This window comes from Carassius gibelio, chromosome B1 (genome assembly GCF_023724105.1).
Source record: "Carassius gibelio isolate Cgi1373 ecotype wild population from Czech Republic chromosome B1, carGib1.2-hapl.c, whole genome shotgun sequence".
Lineage (NCBI taxonomy): Eukaryota > Metazoa > Chordata > Actinopteri > Cypriniformes > Cyprinidae > Carassius > Carassius gibelio.
In genome coordinates this window covers 1,676,749-1,692,476 of record NC_068396.1, presented here as the reverse complement: position 1 = coordinate 1,692,476, position 15,728 = coordinate 1,676,749, and the positions used below count along the sequence as shown (strand labels likewise).

Here is a 15,728-nt window from a genome sequence, read left to right as displayed (position 1 = left end):
CTCAAAGCAACAGGAAGTTAAAATACATTATGTGTAGCAACACATGTTCAACAATGTATGATAAAGTTTATATTAGTGATACAAACTTAAAAGTATGTATTTTAAGAAAGACTAATTCATCCTTGACCAAAACGTTTTGGTTTTGCACACACACAAACAAAGCGCGTGCGCATCACTCGCGTCGCGTCTCTGATGACGTCATGTGACGCAGCGTCGGTTTGCCACGTCGGTCTGTGAGTGCAGCGCGAGGAACTTCAGCAACTTTGTGTTTTGTTGGTGAAACCCGTGAATAACGAGCAGAGACGAGTCTCTCCAGACACCGAGACACACAGATGAGCTTGATACAGGGTTTGTCTGACTGATGTCTGCGCTCATGACTGATCTGCGGTAAGAGTTCCTTTAATCTTTCCTTTAACCCTTCAGCGCTAATGAACAGCAGCTCTTTAATACTCCTACAGCTTAGTTAGTTTAGTTCGAGTTAGCTCAGTTACCAGCGACAAACCCATTCGACTGGTTATTTCCTGCTTGTGTTAGTTATTATGTGTTAGTCTGTGGTTAAGCCGATAGTTAGTGATGCTAGGTTAGTAAGTTAGTTGGTCTATAGTTGATGTGTTAGTCTGGTTGTAGAGGTAGTTAGTAGCTGGTTTAATCTAATCTCGCAGTATTCTGAGCATCATCAGATGATTCCCATCAGCAGCAGCTGCTTGTGTTAGTAAAACTGCTTCAGCTTCATTACTCTCGAAGTTCCTCTTTTAGTGCAACACTTTCAACTGCTGTTTGTGTGAGATGATGAAACCCTCGTGTCTCAGACGAGCAGCAGCTCTGACCTCTGACCTCTGACCCGACTGTTAGGATGAGAGTCAGTGCATTGATTCCCTTGAATGGCTTTATGGCCATGTGATTACAAAACCAGTCATAAGGGTCAGTTTTTTAAACTGAGATAAATAAATGATCTTTCCATTGATGTATGGTGTGTTAGGTGGACAATATTAGAAAATATTGACTCTAAGGGTGCAAAAAAAAATCTAATTATTGAGAGAATAATATTGTACGGACTGTCGGTGTGTTTGTCCCGTAGTGTCGGAGACGTGAGGCCGTGCTCGCAGGGATCCGCAGACGGAGATGCCCGGGGGCCGCAGGGGTCCCAGTAGACAGCAGCTGAGCCGCTCCGCACTGCCCTCGCTGCAGACGCTGGTGGGCGGCGGCCTCAGTAATGGGGCGGGGCTCCGGTGCAGGTGAGCTCACCTGAGCAGTGCTCACTCACTCTGTATTAACAAACTCCTCTTTCATTTTATACAGGAATGCATGCACACAGTCCATATTAACAATTATTTAATCACCGTTATCCTGATTGTTCATCACATTAACACATTAATGCATCCAGTGTAGATATTAATGATCCATGTGTGCATTTATTAACGAGCAAACCTCGAACAAGTCAAGTCACCTTTATTTATATAGTGCTTTAAACAAAAATACATTGTGTCAAAGCAACTGAACAACATTAATTTGGAAAACAGTGTGTCAATAATGCAGAATGATAGTTAAAGGCAGTTCATCATTGAATTCAGTTATGTCATCTCTGTTCAGTTTAAATAGTGTCTGTGCATTTATTTGCAATCAAGTCAATGATATCACTCTAGATGAAGCTTGAACAGAATTGGCTTTATAAACAGACACGTGTTTCATGTGAACGTCACGGTCTGCTTATGCATCAATACTGTCAAAGGAATCCATAATGTTGATGTTTATAATATTAATAACGCTAAACACCGTTTGGTCTGATCACACACACATCAGGAGCAGCTTCTGTTCGAGCTGTTGTTGTGTCTGGTGTGAGTAGATGAAGTCTGATACACGAGGAAACAGGAGATATATCTGTTCCTGGCTCTGGATGAGGAGTGTGTCATCAGCAGAAGACTGAAGCCTCCTTCTCTCTTCACATCTGTCTTGCTCTTAAAGCGGCCGGTGATGCTTTTGTGCACGTTTCATTGTGAATGCCATTATATTATATATATTAGAGAATCTGAGAGAGCAAAAAAAAATTGAAATATTAAGAAAATCATCTTTAAAGTTCTTAGCAATGCATATTGCTAATCAAAAAATTAAGTTTTTATATATTTACGGTATAAAGTTTACAAAATATCTTGATGGACATGATCTTTACTTAATATCCTAATGATTTTTTTGTCACAAAAGAGAAATGTATAATTTTGATCCATACAGTGTATTGTTGTCTAATGATATAAATATATATTCTTCAGTGTACGCTCGCGGGTGTGATCGCTGCTTTGAATATCAGAATGAAATCTGCTTCCTGATGAAAAGTGTGTGTGTGTGTGTGTGTGTGTGTGTGTGTGTGTGTGTGCAGGAACAGCGGGGTGGTGGGTCTGTCTCCCCCCCTCACGGCCCTCATCACTCCTGAACCTGTCCGTCATTCCCGTATTCCCGATCTTCCTCTGGACAGTAACCTGCTGTTCGAGGCACTGCTGTTCCTCTACCTGCTGGTGGCGCTCTTCGTTCAGTACATCAACATCTACAGGACGGTGTGGTGGTCTTCATACAGCCACCCCTCAGCCTCCACATCACTGGTACTCCACATGATCTCTCTCGATGTATTATTCTTCAGTGGAACACAGACGTCTGCAGATGTTCTCTTTACTCTGAAGCAGACCTCGATCCGGAGCACAGTGTGTGTTTCTGAGCTCTTCTGATGCTTTGTGTGAGGAGATGAAGTCTGCATTACATTAGTGTCACGTGACGTGTATCCTGGAGCACAGAACAGTCATAAGAGTCAGTTTAGAGAAATTGAGATTCATGCATCATCTGAAGCTGAATAATCATCTCTCCAGTGATGCCTGGTTTGTTCGGAGGACAATATTAGAAAATCTGGAATCTGAGGGAGCAAACAAATCTAAATATTGAGAAAATCATCTTTAAAGTTGTTCAAATGAAGTTCTTAGCAATGCATATTACTATTCAAAAATGAAGTTTTTATATATATACGGTATAAACTTAAATATCTTCATGGAACATGGTCTTTACTGAATATCCTAATGATTTTTGGAATATAAGAGAAATGTATAAATGTGACTCTATTTCTCCATATATACGTCTGAGACACTGATGCTGCTTCTGTGCTGCAGGACACTGGTGAGATTCAGTGGCGTTTGGCATCATTTTACTGTGTTAGTCTAAATAGAGTTTCAGAGAATAATGACGAAGAACTTTCTGGTGCTTCACTGGATCTTGATCACTGATTCAGTGCAGCGTGGACATCATGCTAAACATCTCCTTTAGCGTTCCACTGAAGAAAGAGTCATGCGAGTTTAAATGAAGAGAGAATATAAAGATGTACTGCCATTTCTAATCTGACACAATGGAAGCAGTGTTTTGTGTCTGAAGCCGTGTGTGATCGTGTTGTGAAATGGTGTTTTTCTGTGTGAAGAGCTTCCACCTGATGGACTGTCACCTGGCCGTCTTCATCAGCGTGATGCTGGCCCGCAGACTGGTGTGGACCGTCATCTCAGAAGTGCGTCTCACTCTCTTCCTCATGATCACGTAAAGCTGTGTGCGTGTGTGTGCGCGTGTGTGTGTGCAGATATTAGCTTGAATCTGATTGGTAGAGCAGTGTTCCTAGAGTGTTATAACACCAACTGACATCTTTCACACTGTTTACAGCTCAGAGGGAACGCTGGTTGTGTGTGTGTGTGTGTGTGTAGGGGGAAGTTTGAATGAGGCTCTCTGTGGTCAGTTTGTCACATTATGCCAGTGACATTTACATAACGATCATCCCTCAGTGTGAACTGAAAGTACCTCAGGACGAGTGTTTCTCAGTTTCCTCCTAATAAAGGTGTGTGTGTGTGTGTGTGTGTGTGTGTGTGTGTGTTCCAGGCCTCTCTGGCGACTCCGTCGTCTCTTCTGCAGTACGTGTCTCTGATCGTGGTGCGGTTGATCTTGCTGACGCTGTGTGGATGGGTTCTGTGCTGGACCCTGGTCAATCTCTTCAGGAATCACTCCGTGCTCAACCTGCTCTTCCTGGGATATCCGTGAGTCTCCAGACAGTCTTACAGGGCAATTCCAGACAATAATTCCCAGTTATTATCATGCTCGGGATGCCATCAGGCTGAAACAGCTCTGTGTGTTCGGATGACGCTTGAGTTTCTCTTTTGTGAAGAGACTAAATCATCATAACGTCTCGCGCTGCTGGACTCTGTATATTTCTGTCATTCTGAACTGATTTGCTCCGTTATTTTCACTATATTTCTTATAAAGTTTGATTCCAATCGTGTTCAGTCCAGTCTTCAAAGTTTTGGCGTTCAGCATCGTAATGAAGTAAAGCTCGAGCTGTCTGTCAGAAAGGGTTTTCTTTATGAATCTTAACATGCATTATAACTGGTCAGACGCTCTAAACTCTGGAAACATGAATCTGGTCGGAGAGAGTTTGTCAGTTCAAACTGATCTTTGTTAGTAACTGCTTTCATTAATAATGATAATTAAAAATCCTTATTTACTAGTCATAAATGGCTGTGAAAATCATCATGTGACCTCCCAACCCAGATGTGTTTGGTGTAGCGGTTGCACATAGACCTCAGAGTCTGCTTCTGTGCTCTCTCACACTGAACTCTGTCCACACACAGCAACGGATGAAGAGTGATGAGATGAGGAAACACCTCACCGCTTAAACCAGCTTTTGAGAGAGCATCACTCGACAAACATCTGCGTTTCTAACCCTGTCTGTCCAGACCAAGCGAACACTAGAACATCTTCATATCACACAACATCAGTCCAGTGTTAGAAATAACTGCCTTTTGTGTTCTGATCTGGATTATTATCACAGAATGACACAGAAATATATATTCTCTACTGTTATAAACACTAGCACTGTCGATTAGCAATGGAATAAATATAGTTAGTAATTATTAAAATACCTGAGGTAGTAGGGATGTAATGATTCACCCAAATCACGATTTGATTCATGATTTTTCTTTTTGCAAAATGAGATTTGACAATTTATGAATTTTATTATTGCTTGGGAAATGCTGCTTGTTTCTTTGTGAAACTGAAATGTAACACTATAATAATTTACTAATATAATATATGCATATCATTGCTTCTATTGTCCTCATTTGTCAGTCACTTTGGATAAAAGCATCTGCTAAATGAATTAATGTATTTATAATGTAAATAACAAAACTAATTTAATATTTTAAAATAATCCCCAAATCATATAACACCAAATAAAATAAATCTCTTCATATAAACAAACTAAGGCTCTGTCAGTGCTCTTTTCATTAAGAATGAGAGGAAACCACTGCATTTTAATCACGATCCAAACAAAGATGCTGCATACAGAAATTAAATTGTATAATTCTGAAACTTGAACTAAAAACAGATTGGTTTGACTTTAGTTTTGTGAAACGATACAGAAACTATCTTCATAAAACAGAAGCAGCAGACGAGCTGAACGAGACGCAGATCCACTGTCGGCCAGCAGGGGGGGCTTAGAGCGTTTCCTTGGTTACCGCTGTAAACAATGTTTCCTTGGTTACCGCTGTAAACAAAGCAGAGCTGCACTTATGAACTTTAATATGCTTCATACAGCGACAAGATGAACGGAATAAATACCGTCTAAACTTTGCTAGACAGTAAGTTAAACTCCTTCCTTTAACCGAATCTCGATTTGTTTAGCATCTCAACAGATTTGACTCGTCACATATTTTAATAAAATTTTCAACCGGCTCGTGGTTGATCGTTACGTCCCTACGAGGTAGTTTTAAGAACAGGGATAAACTATGCATTGTTGTAGGCGAGTGTTTATTGTGTTAATGTGTCATGTATCTGTGTAATGTGTGTTGGGTTTAATCTGCGTTCTGTGTGTGTGTGTGTGTGTGTGTGTGTGTGTGTGTGTGGGGTTCAGGTTCGGTGTTTACGTGCCGCTCTGCTGCATCCATCAGGAGGGTCGAGCTCCATCCGACTGTGGTTTCTCGGAGCAGGACGGATCTGACGTTCCTCTGTCACGGCCCAAAGACTTCCTGACCCTGCTGCGAGAGAACCTGCGTGATCAGCTCTCCAGCCCTAAACACATCCCCACACACACCTGCCCACACTCACCTGAGCTCATCCGCAGCGAGGTCGAGGAGCTCAAGACCGACTTCAACCGCCGCATCAAAGAAGTGCTCTTCAACTCGCTCTTCAGCGCTTATTACGTGGCCTTCCTGCCTCTGTGCTTCGTCAAGGTGAGCGTCCCCAGACCGTCAGAGATCAGTCAATCCTGGATGGATTCGGAGAGCTTTCTGAACTCCCTTGTGACTCGCTTCAACCTTTTCTAATCTTAATAATGATTATTTTAGGTTCGAGTGTGTGTAAGGATTTGGAAACAAGCAGAGTACAGCTGTTCTACAGCATGCAGCGCCACCTACTGTTCAAAACGAGCTCAGAATTGATTCCAGAGAGAATTGTCAATTCTGAAAATCTCAGCATCAATGCGGAATAATTTCATGATTCTCAATGCATCGATTTATTGCTATAATACTGATCTTGTTCATATTTTAGTGAGGCCTGTCACTGTGAAGCAATAAATCTAGATATTCATAGGACTCCCCTAACCCTAACCCTAACTCGACATGATCTGTGGCAGACTTCTGTCCGTGCAACTCTTTATAGAAGCAGTCTGTAATATCGACCGCTAGTGGCTGAAATGATTACTGCTAACCCTAACCCTAATGCACCTTTCAGAGTAGAATTACTGGCTGTAGGGTTATTTTTCAGAGAAACAGGTATGTGAACACAACAAGTTTCCTTAATATCTACAAACATGTTATTTTTTGGCTTTAGAAGAGTAAGCTGCTTGATTAATCCGTTAAAGATCACGATCTCGATTCAGACACACACACAAATCATGATTATCATTGAATCATTCGTTCATGTGAGTCGTTCAGAAACACTGTATATGTGTGAGTCATTTAATTATTAATTCAAACCACTTTTTTGTAATTTTAATATAAAAAATCAGTGTATTAAAGATTAAAATGTCAAATTAAACACTTTTAAATAGATTGCAGCAACAATATTTTGTTTAGTTCAGAATCATGGTAGAATCGTGATCTCGATTTCTTTTTTGCTCTATTTTGCTAAAGACAAAGCCATGTTGTGCATCTCAGGGAAAGAATCGATTGAATAAATGACTCGGTGTCTCGCTCAAGCTTCTTTCACACTGCAGACTGTAATGAAGCAGAGATCAGGTAGTTCCTCACTTTCTGAGTGAAGCGGAGATCGTTCGCTAGCTTCAGTGAAGGTTAGCGTGTCAGGCGTTTTCGACTCGTACATTACACGTCACGTGTCCTTACAGGATCTTTACGGCTCGTGTGTGAACGAATGCTCATATTCTGGGTAATGACCGACAGTGTGAAAGTGCAAAATCTAGCGACCCGGGACACTTTACCCTGTACTGCAGTGTGAAAAGAGCTTTATTGACAGTGGCTTGCCGTCACCATCATTTCATATTTCTATTCCAATTTTTTCTATATTTAAATCTTTAATTATGCAAATTGTAAGCTAAGCATAAATGCAAGTGCAAAAGTGCGTAGAATCGTGCATGTTTAAGTATACTTGTCTTTAATATACTGTCACTGTGTTAGTGAGACGATGAGGATGTTAAACTCTTCTTGTGTCCAGAGCACACAGTACTACGACATGCGCTGGTCCTGCGAGCATCTGATCATGGTGTGGATCAATGCGTTTGTGATGCTGATGAGCCAGCTGCTTCCTCCTGGTTACTGTGATCTTCTGCATCGCTCTGCATCACATCTGGGTCGCTGGCAGCGTCTGGAGCCCGGATCCTACAGCAACACCCCGCAGCACATGTGAGTGACCCTCAGCAACACACGAGGGATTCATGATGACATCCCATGGTTAGGGTCACACGAAAAGACACATGAAGAGTTGGGGTTCAATTCAAGTTTAATTATTCCATCTAATACACTTTGCCAGTTCTAAATTAAGAGCTGCAACCTTTTTAGTCTTTGAAGGAGACTAAAGCCTCTTTTTATCTAGTGTCTCAGTCTAAATTACATTCATGCTGGGGTTTCAGGAAGCCAAACAAACTAGAATATTAAAGAGTAGTAGTCATGTATTGTAAAAATTGCACTGTAAATTGTAAAAAACTGTAAAAAAAACACTACAGAAGGGAAATTACAAGACTTCATTCCAAATTTCTAAACTTGAAAGAGATGTTTTTGAATTTGTAGCTCTCTATCAGCTTAAACTCCAGCTTCAGTGAAAACTAACCTACAAAAACTAAAATGTGTCTAGTGAAAGGCTTTAATCATCTTGTCTGAAAATAAAGCATAACTCATGTCTGGAGAGTTTCCAAACACGCACCGAACTCAAGAAGGTGTAATAGCGGAGCTGACTGCATTAATTCAGTGTGAAGTGATCCGTTCTGAGACAGAACACACAGAATCAGCAGCTGATCGTCTGAACCGAGTGTGCGCTTCACTTTCAGACAGACTTGATGAAGGAATTGAGCACAATCTGCTCTCAGTTTCAGCTTATTAGACAGATAATGTGCCACAGCATCATGGCCCAAAACACACACTTTTTTTTAAACTACCCTTTTTTCCTAGAATACCTATCGTTTATATCATCATGTGACCACGATCACATCATTACATCTCTAGTGATTCCGCTCTCGATGTGCTAGATCCCAGTTAGTGTGCAGACTCTTTCTGAGCGGTTCTTCTTCTTCTCTTGTGTTCAGCTGGTCTGACAGCACCGTCTGGCCGCAGGGAGTCCTGGTGCGTCACAGCCGCTCGCTCTATAAAGCCATCGCTCCGTATAACGTGGCCTTGCCCTCCGACGTCTCTCATGCCAGGTTTTATGTGAGTATCTGACTCATTTTTAACCATGATGACATCAATGCAATAGTAAACAAATAATTCACTTCACAATTAATTGTCGACTGATATAAATAAGGATATTTTCAAATACCTGCATCGGCGGATCAGTTTTTCTTTTTGTCTGATTTGGTCAAGGCAGGACTTTTATTTTGACGGCGCTGAGGTTTATCCCGGAGACATTAATGTATGCATCAGAATATACGGGATATGCTTCAGTTACATCGGCTGACAGGCTTTCATTCTTTAATTTGCAGTTACAAATTGCATCAATAATATTGATTGTTTTAAATATAAAATTTAGAACACAAAAATATGGTATGATAGAAAAAAACAATGATACTTTTAAAAATGAGACTAAAATTACTATTGACTGTTTCAGTGTTCAAAATAACGGATTCATTCAGGAACAAAACATGCCTTAGTTTAGAACCCTTTTCATGAAATAGAGCAAAAACACTGTATATTATCTTTGATTTAAATCACTTTATATTGATTTCTTGTTTGTTGCTCTGACAGCCACAGACCAATCTGTTCATATAATCTGCTCATATTCTACCATGAATAAAAGTAAAATAGTAAAAGAGGTTTGAATATCTCAGTGGGACATCACCTGATAAAATAAAGGGTAATAAAAATATAAATCTGTCTTTGGTGCTATACAGTTACAGTAATCTTATGTTGACGGATGGTGAGAGAGTTATGAGTTTATAGGTCACAGTAGTTTGCAGAAGCCTGATGCAGCTGATTAAGTGCTGTTTAATGTCTCATGACTCGAGGGTCAGTAATTAATGACACAATCTTCATCTTTGGCTGAACTAACCCTTTAAGAAGTACAAAAGAATAACTTTCTGTATATTAAGTATAAAACGAGTGCGTGGTGATAGATCGCTTGAAGTGTTTTCTGCACTCTGTGTTGCTCTGGCTGTGATCTTCTGAGCTGATGTGGTGTTTCTCTCGAGCAGTTCCTGTTCCACAAGCCTCTGCGGATCCTGAACCTGTTGATCGGGATCGAGTCGAGCGTGGTGCTGTATCAGCTGTACTCTCTGCTGCGCTCCGAGCGCTGGAACCACACGCTCTCGCTGGGTCTCATCCTCTTCTGTAACTATTACGTGCTGTTCAAGCTGCTTCGGGACCGTCTGGTGCTGGGGAAGGCCTACTCGCACCCGCTCGCCGCCGGCCTCAACCTCAAGCCTCAGTGAGGCACGGACTTGTGATGCTTCTCACTCCATCTGCTTCATGCTACCTTTCTATCTATTTAAGAAAATATTTTATTTTGTATACTTTTACACGATGTTATGTTTACGACGCATCGTTGTATACTTTTGTAGCCCGCGTCTCACGTGACGTCCAAATTCAGCCAAAGATTGAGAGAAAAACAACTGGAAGAGGTAAAGTCGACCAATCATGATGAAGGACTGGACGATCCGGTTCACTCAGTGCTGTTCGAACATTTCCACTGAAGCGGTGTTTAACGAGTATTATCTGTTCACGTCAAACTTTGTAGAAAAACAGCACAGACAGTATCTATTTTAAAGCTTGAGTCATCAGCATCCTCCTTTCCTTTTCTGTGCCAAACCCCAGGGGCTGTGGGCGGGGCTAGTGTGCTGTGGGCGGAGCCTGTGGACTGTCAGGCTTGCAGTATTGTTCAGAAACGCTTGTTTCAGAGTATTGATGACACAAATTGATGACCTGTTTTTCTCAGATCAGTTGGTGGATGATCATCATCATGATAACGGCCAGGAAATGTCTGGGTTGTATTTCACCCCAAGAGGAAAATAAAACCAAGAAAATCAAACCAGTTAGATATTCTTTATATAAAGATGCTATATTTGTTTTTCATATTACAGTCATGAGAATTTGAGAGATGCTTCATTTCAAAGTGCCTTAAAAATAAGCTCCATTTTCTCTCGATGTTTGGGTGAAATATGAGCTGAACAAGCGTTGTGCCTTTACAAAAACAATCAGTTGTGGATCACACACATGAATGTCTAATCTGAGCAGTTCCAGCAGTTATTCTCATTCATGACTGGTGCTTTTATTTTTTTGCCAAAGCTTTTAATGTGTTGTGCATAACAAAGGGCATTAAAATTCTCCAAATGATTAGTGCCATTGAATGAATAAATGTCAAAGTGCTGATCGGGAGCTGATATCCACTCATGTGTTTGATTTACAGTGTGTTTGTGTGTAGACCTCTGCAGAACAGTCTCTGACCACCAGAGGGAAGCACACGCCTGTAAAAGCAGTATCTCATACAGTAGTTCTCAATTTCCAGAGAAGCAAGCACCTCACACTTCAGTACATTAGAGAAAATCGAGACCGCAGCAGTCCTACGAACAGAACAAGCTGATGTCCGTGCCTTTCTGTCTCCAGTCCTTCACCGACGACTGTCCTGAGCACTCCTGACCCTTCCACTATATTATAATGATATGTGCTATTATAGAACGGCTGTCAGTAGAGAACCTTACTTTATACTTTTGTATGGAGTTAAGTCAATGCCACATATACTTGAGCAGGATTGAAGTATTGCAAAAAATAAAATACATTTTGCTAAGCAAAAAAGTGCTGGTTTTGTGTGGTTTTTCCCAAATCAAATCAGTTCTTTTGCAAGTATGTATGGCACTGGTTTGACTCCATTCTTTTGCACGAGGCTAAACAAGTGTTAAAAAAACTAAGAATTAAGTGGTTTATTAGTTATTGAAGCATATTTTGGTCTGTGCAACTTTCCTGCATGAAATAATAGAGTATCTTATGTGCTAAGGGACAGAAAGCAAAGCGCTCCGCTGCGGTCAGCCTTCTCTGCAGTCCACGTAGTTTCCCTTGATCCAGTAGCAGATCTGGGCGAACTTGAGCGGAGTGATGCGCACCGCCACGTTGAACTCGTGAGGCGTGCCGCTGAGGTCCACCCACTGGTGTCCGGAGAAGATCCCGATGACCTTACGCTCCCAGCGCCGGCGTCTGCGGTTCCACATGCGAGCATAGACCCCGGAGCCACTGGCCCCCGGCTGAGCGTCGCAGCGCTGGTACAGGAGGTCGTAGGTCTCGTCCCCGGCCTCACAGAAGCGGTACACCAGCTGACCCGCCCGGTCGTTATCAAACCCAGAGAACTGCACTCTCCTCCCGGGCAGCTGCTTGACCGCGGGGCTGATGCCCAGCTTCATGTGCCTCCGCTTGTGCGCCTTCTTCAGCTCCAGCAGGGCGTAGTCGTAATCCATGCCGATGTCATTGGCTGAGCCCTTGATCATAATAAAACACATTATTATACATTTATTATAATACCTGCAGCACAAAAGCAGTCCAAGGTATATTTCTAGCAATAGACAACAGTACATTGTATGGGTATAAATTATAAAATAAATAAAAAATAAAAAAATTATGCCAAAAATAACTTTTCCATTAGTCTATTTGAAAATTTCCTACAGTACATATATCAAAACTTATTTTTGATTAGTATTATGCATTGCTAAGAACATCATTTTGATAACTTTAAAGGAAAGTTTTCCGGAAGTTAAGAAACTCTTGTTGCGGTTGGAACCGTCTATAATGAACTTTTCTAAAACCTAAAGGGGTACAAACAGCAAATAAAAAACTAGGGCTGTCAGTTTAACATGTTAACCTAATTAATTAGTTATGCAAAAATAACATGATTAGAATATTTAGCAGATAACACACTGGCCCCGCCCCCAGATGTGCATCATCTTAACAAATGTGATGCAGGGCAACAGCTTCATAAATGCAGTTATGCTCTAAAATTCAAGATATTAGGGACAAAATGCTCCTGTATGAGTTTTTGTCTCATATTTATGTCATATGATGAGCGAAATCACACTATGATTCAAAGCTTCATTCATAAAGTGAGCCGTTTACTTCATTCCTGAATGAATCAGCCATTTGAACAAATCGAATGAATGAATGACTCATAAAGACATTCATCGCCACCTGCTGGAAGTTTTTACGTAATGTAATTTGCGATTAATTAATATATGTCGACTGACAGCCCTAATAAAAACAAAATACAAAAGTACTAAAAAAATAATACAATAAAAGAAAGTATAAATGATGAACTAATCATTACAGTGTTGGTGATCCAGCCCTTGGGCACGTGTGTGCGCTTGACTCGGATCCACTGGAACTTCATCTTCCCTGCTCCAGAGCTGTTTCTGCCGGACATCTCTCTCTGCCGTGGCTTCAGGAAGCCCACTCTCAGCCTCTGGGCTCCTTTGACGTAGTTCTTTCCGTCGTGAATGCAGTGTGCTGCCGTGAGGACGTGCCGGTCCCCCACCAGCGTCCCCGAGCATCCGGTGGACAGCTTGACCGCGGTGGAGAAGGGGTAGTTCATGAGGAAGTCCTGGCCGACGATACTGAAGCGGCTGTCTGGACCGAAGATCTGGCGTCTGCGTCTGGAGCGGCCGGCGGGGGGGCTGTAGAAGGCCTCGGCATCAAACCCATAGATGCCCACCGCGGTCTCGGTCAGCTGGCCGCTGGAGTGCAGCGTTTCGTAGGACAGGAACTGACGCAGGGCCCAGTAGCTGGGAGCAGGGGCCTGTTTGTGGCACTCGGGGCCACAGGAAGTGTTGAGCTCCAGCTGAGCGGGCCGCAGGAAGTGAGGCGCTGGACGCTCCTCTGTCCGCTGGGGCCAAACCACAGGCACACGCTGAAGGGGCCACTGGGGCCCCGGGGCCGAGCCTGACACCGAGCCCAGCAGCAGCAGCACGAGCAGAGCCATCAGAAAACCTGGACAGAGTCAGAAGCCTCTTAATGTTTGGCAGACTGCTTAAAACTGACTCAGGAACAGTGCTCCTCTTCAGATTAGCCCCCTGTATTTCTGCTTTAAGTCTGCTCTACAGACATATCTGTTCTCTCTAGCTTTCTATACCCCGAAATCATTGTTTTGTTGTTTTAAATTTGATATTCTTGTTTTAATCTTTTTTCTTCTGTACAGCACTTTGGTCAACTGTTGTTTTTAAATGTACTTTACACATAAATATTGTATTGTATTGCATCACCGGACAGGTCGCGTCGCACTTTTCACACAGTCAAGTCACCTTTATTTACAAAGTGCCTTTATCGATACAGAGTGTGTCAAAGCAGCTTTACAGAATTAAACAGGTAAATATTGTCAATAATGCACAAGGACGACACTCAATTTTCAGTTAAAGTCAGTTTATCATTGAATTCAGTGATTATCATCATCCAGCTCAGTTCAGTTTAAATAGTATCTGTGCAATCAAGTCGAGGATATCGCTGGATATTAAGTGCCCCCAACTAACCAGAGGAACCAAACTCCATCTGAGACAGAAACCCTTTGGAGAAACCAGACTCCGTCGGGACCAAACGAACAGATCGTCACCTCAGCACATTTAATAGATGTTTCTATGTGTACATGGATTTCTGCAGTTAATCCGCTTCAGATCTCTGTTACAGAACTCAACAGCTGCTAAATGAAATATTCTGTGCCAAAGGTCAGAGTCCAAAACTGGTATGTGACTTTTTAAACATTATTAATCTGCTTCCACTAGTGAGTTACAGAGGTCAGGGATTCGGGATTTTTCCTAATTCACCAGGGACACAATGCATGGAAATATTTCTGAAGGATGACTGTGAGAAAACACTCGCTTCCATGACAGCAGTGAAAACAGAGTTTACTGACTTCACAAACAGTGCAGAAGTGAAATTACCATGGTTACTAAACAGATGTGATTTCATTCTGTAACGAATCAGAACAGTTTAAGCTCTCAGATATTAATAAATCCTTGTTCATTATGAGTTTCATATGAATAAACCCTTGTTCATTATGAGTTTGCAGATGTTGAGCTCTACAGTAAATAATGAGTTCAGCGCGTGAGACTTCAGTCCAGAGAAAGCCGAGGTGGTTCTCACCTGTGTGCGCGCGCAGGTGTGTCCGATGCTAACCTCCAGTAAAGCTGAGAGCAGATCAGTGTTTCAGCACATGGATCCAGACGAGCAGTGGCTCCAGAAGAACACAGCTTCCTCTTCTCATCTGAGCTCGCTTCATCTCATCGCCAGTGTCGCTCTGATCGGTTCTCCGTGCGCGCGCGCGCGTGCATGCGTGGGCGCTCGCGCTGCGATTCATCTCGTCACGTGACCTGTGATAAAAGCGTCTTATCTCTGTGTTTGTGTTGTGCTCTGTTAGAATATCTCGCCTATAAAGGGTTTGCAGTAATAATGTTTCATTTCTTACTTCGATTCTAAAGAATATGCTTATATGCAAATGACGTGCGTTAAATGTCAATCCACATAAACCTGTGGAAAAAAACGTTATTTTTATTTACATAGAAATATGCATCGGATTCTTCTGGAATGAGCGAGAATAGCCCTCTCTGTGGCTGTTTAATAAATCGATGCTTTATTTCCACTGGATGTCCACACAGTTAGGGATTAATAGATCATTTACCTAATATGGTTGCTATATTCTTTATGTTATAACAATGTCACGTGTAAAAAGTGTGGTTTCACTTTATTTTGATGTTCTCTTTATCACACTCTGTTGACTGTAACATTGCTCTTACATGTCTACTAACAAACTCTCATTAGAGTGTCAGAATAAGTTGACAATGACATACTTGCGAAGGTGTATATGTGTTGGGAGACCAGCAGAATAAAGAGTTTGCAGATAGCAGACAATATACTGATACTCCAATGAGAGTTAGGTGACATGTAGGGGCAAAGTTACTTTTTGTCAAGATTGCTCAAAAGGGACCCTCAAAATAAAGTTACCAAAATTGTTCTTGTTTTGTTGTTTCCATCTGCCTGCACAATGTGTGGGAGACTGTATCCCATAATGCATTGCTCCCGGCTTGACCTTCCAAG

The 15,728-nt window shown here is 41.8% G+C and overlaps 2 protein-coding genes across 2 annotated transcripts; one reads left to right on the top strand and one right to left on the bottom strand.

The window, feature by feature from the left end:
• Positions 1 to 165: 165 nt before the first annotated feature.
• tmem39a (transmembrane protein 39A) lies at positions 166 to 10,695 on the top strand. The gene is made up of 9 exons (XM_052544975.1): positions 166 to 387; positions 1,079 to 1,235; positions 2,372 to 2,591; positions 3,449 to 3,532; positions 3,895 to 4,049; positions 5,921 to 6,239; positions 7,678 to 7,865; positions 8,762 to 8,882; positions 9,863 to 10,695. Exons 2-9 carry the CDS (start codon positions 1,123 to 1,125, stop codon positions 10,097 to 10,099), a joined length of 1,437 nt encoding a protein of 478 aa, XP_052400935.1. The 5' UTR covers positions 166 to 387; positions 1,079 to 1,122; the 3' UTR covers positions 10,100 to 10,695.
• On the bottom strand, positions 10,696 to 14,991 carry LOC127948507 (serine protease 23-like). Its single transcript, XM_052544985.1, has 3 exons — positions 14,778 to 14,991; positions 12,973 to 13,631; positions 10,696 to 12,133 (listed from the first exon to the last, which is right to left on the bottom strand). Exons 2-3 carry the CDS (start codon positions 13,621 to 13,623, stop codon positions 11,687 to 11,689), a joined length of 1,098 nt encoding a protein of 365 aa, XP_052400945.1. The 5' UTR covers positions 13,624 to 13,631; positions 14,778 to 14,991; the 3' UTR covers positions 10,696 to 11,686.
• Between the last annotated feature and the right edge of the window lie 737 nt (positions 14,992 to 15,728).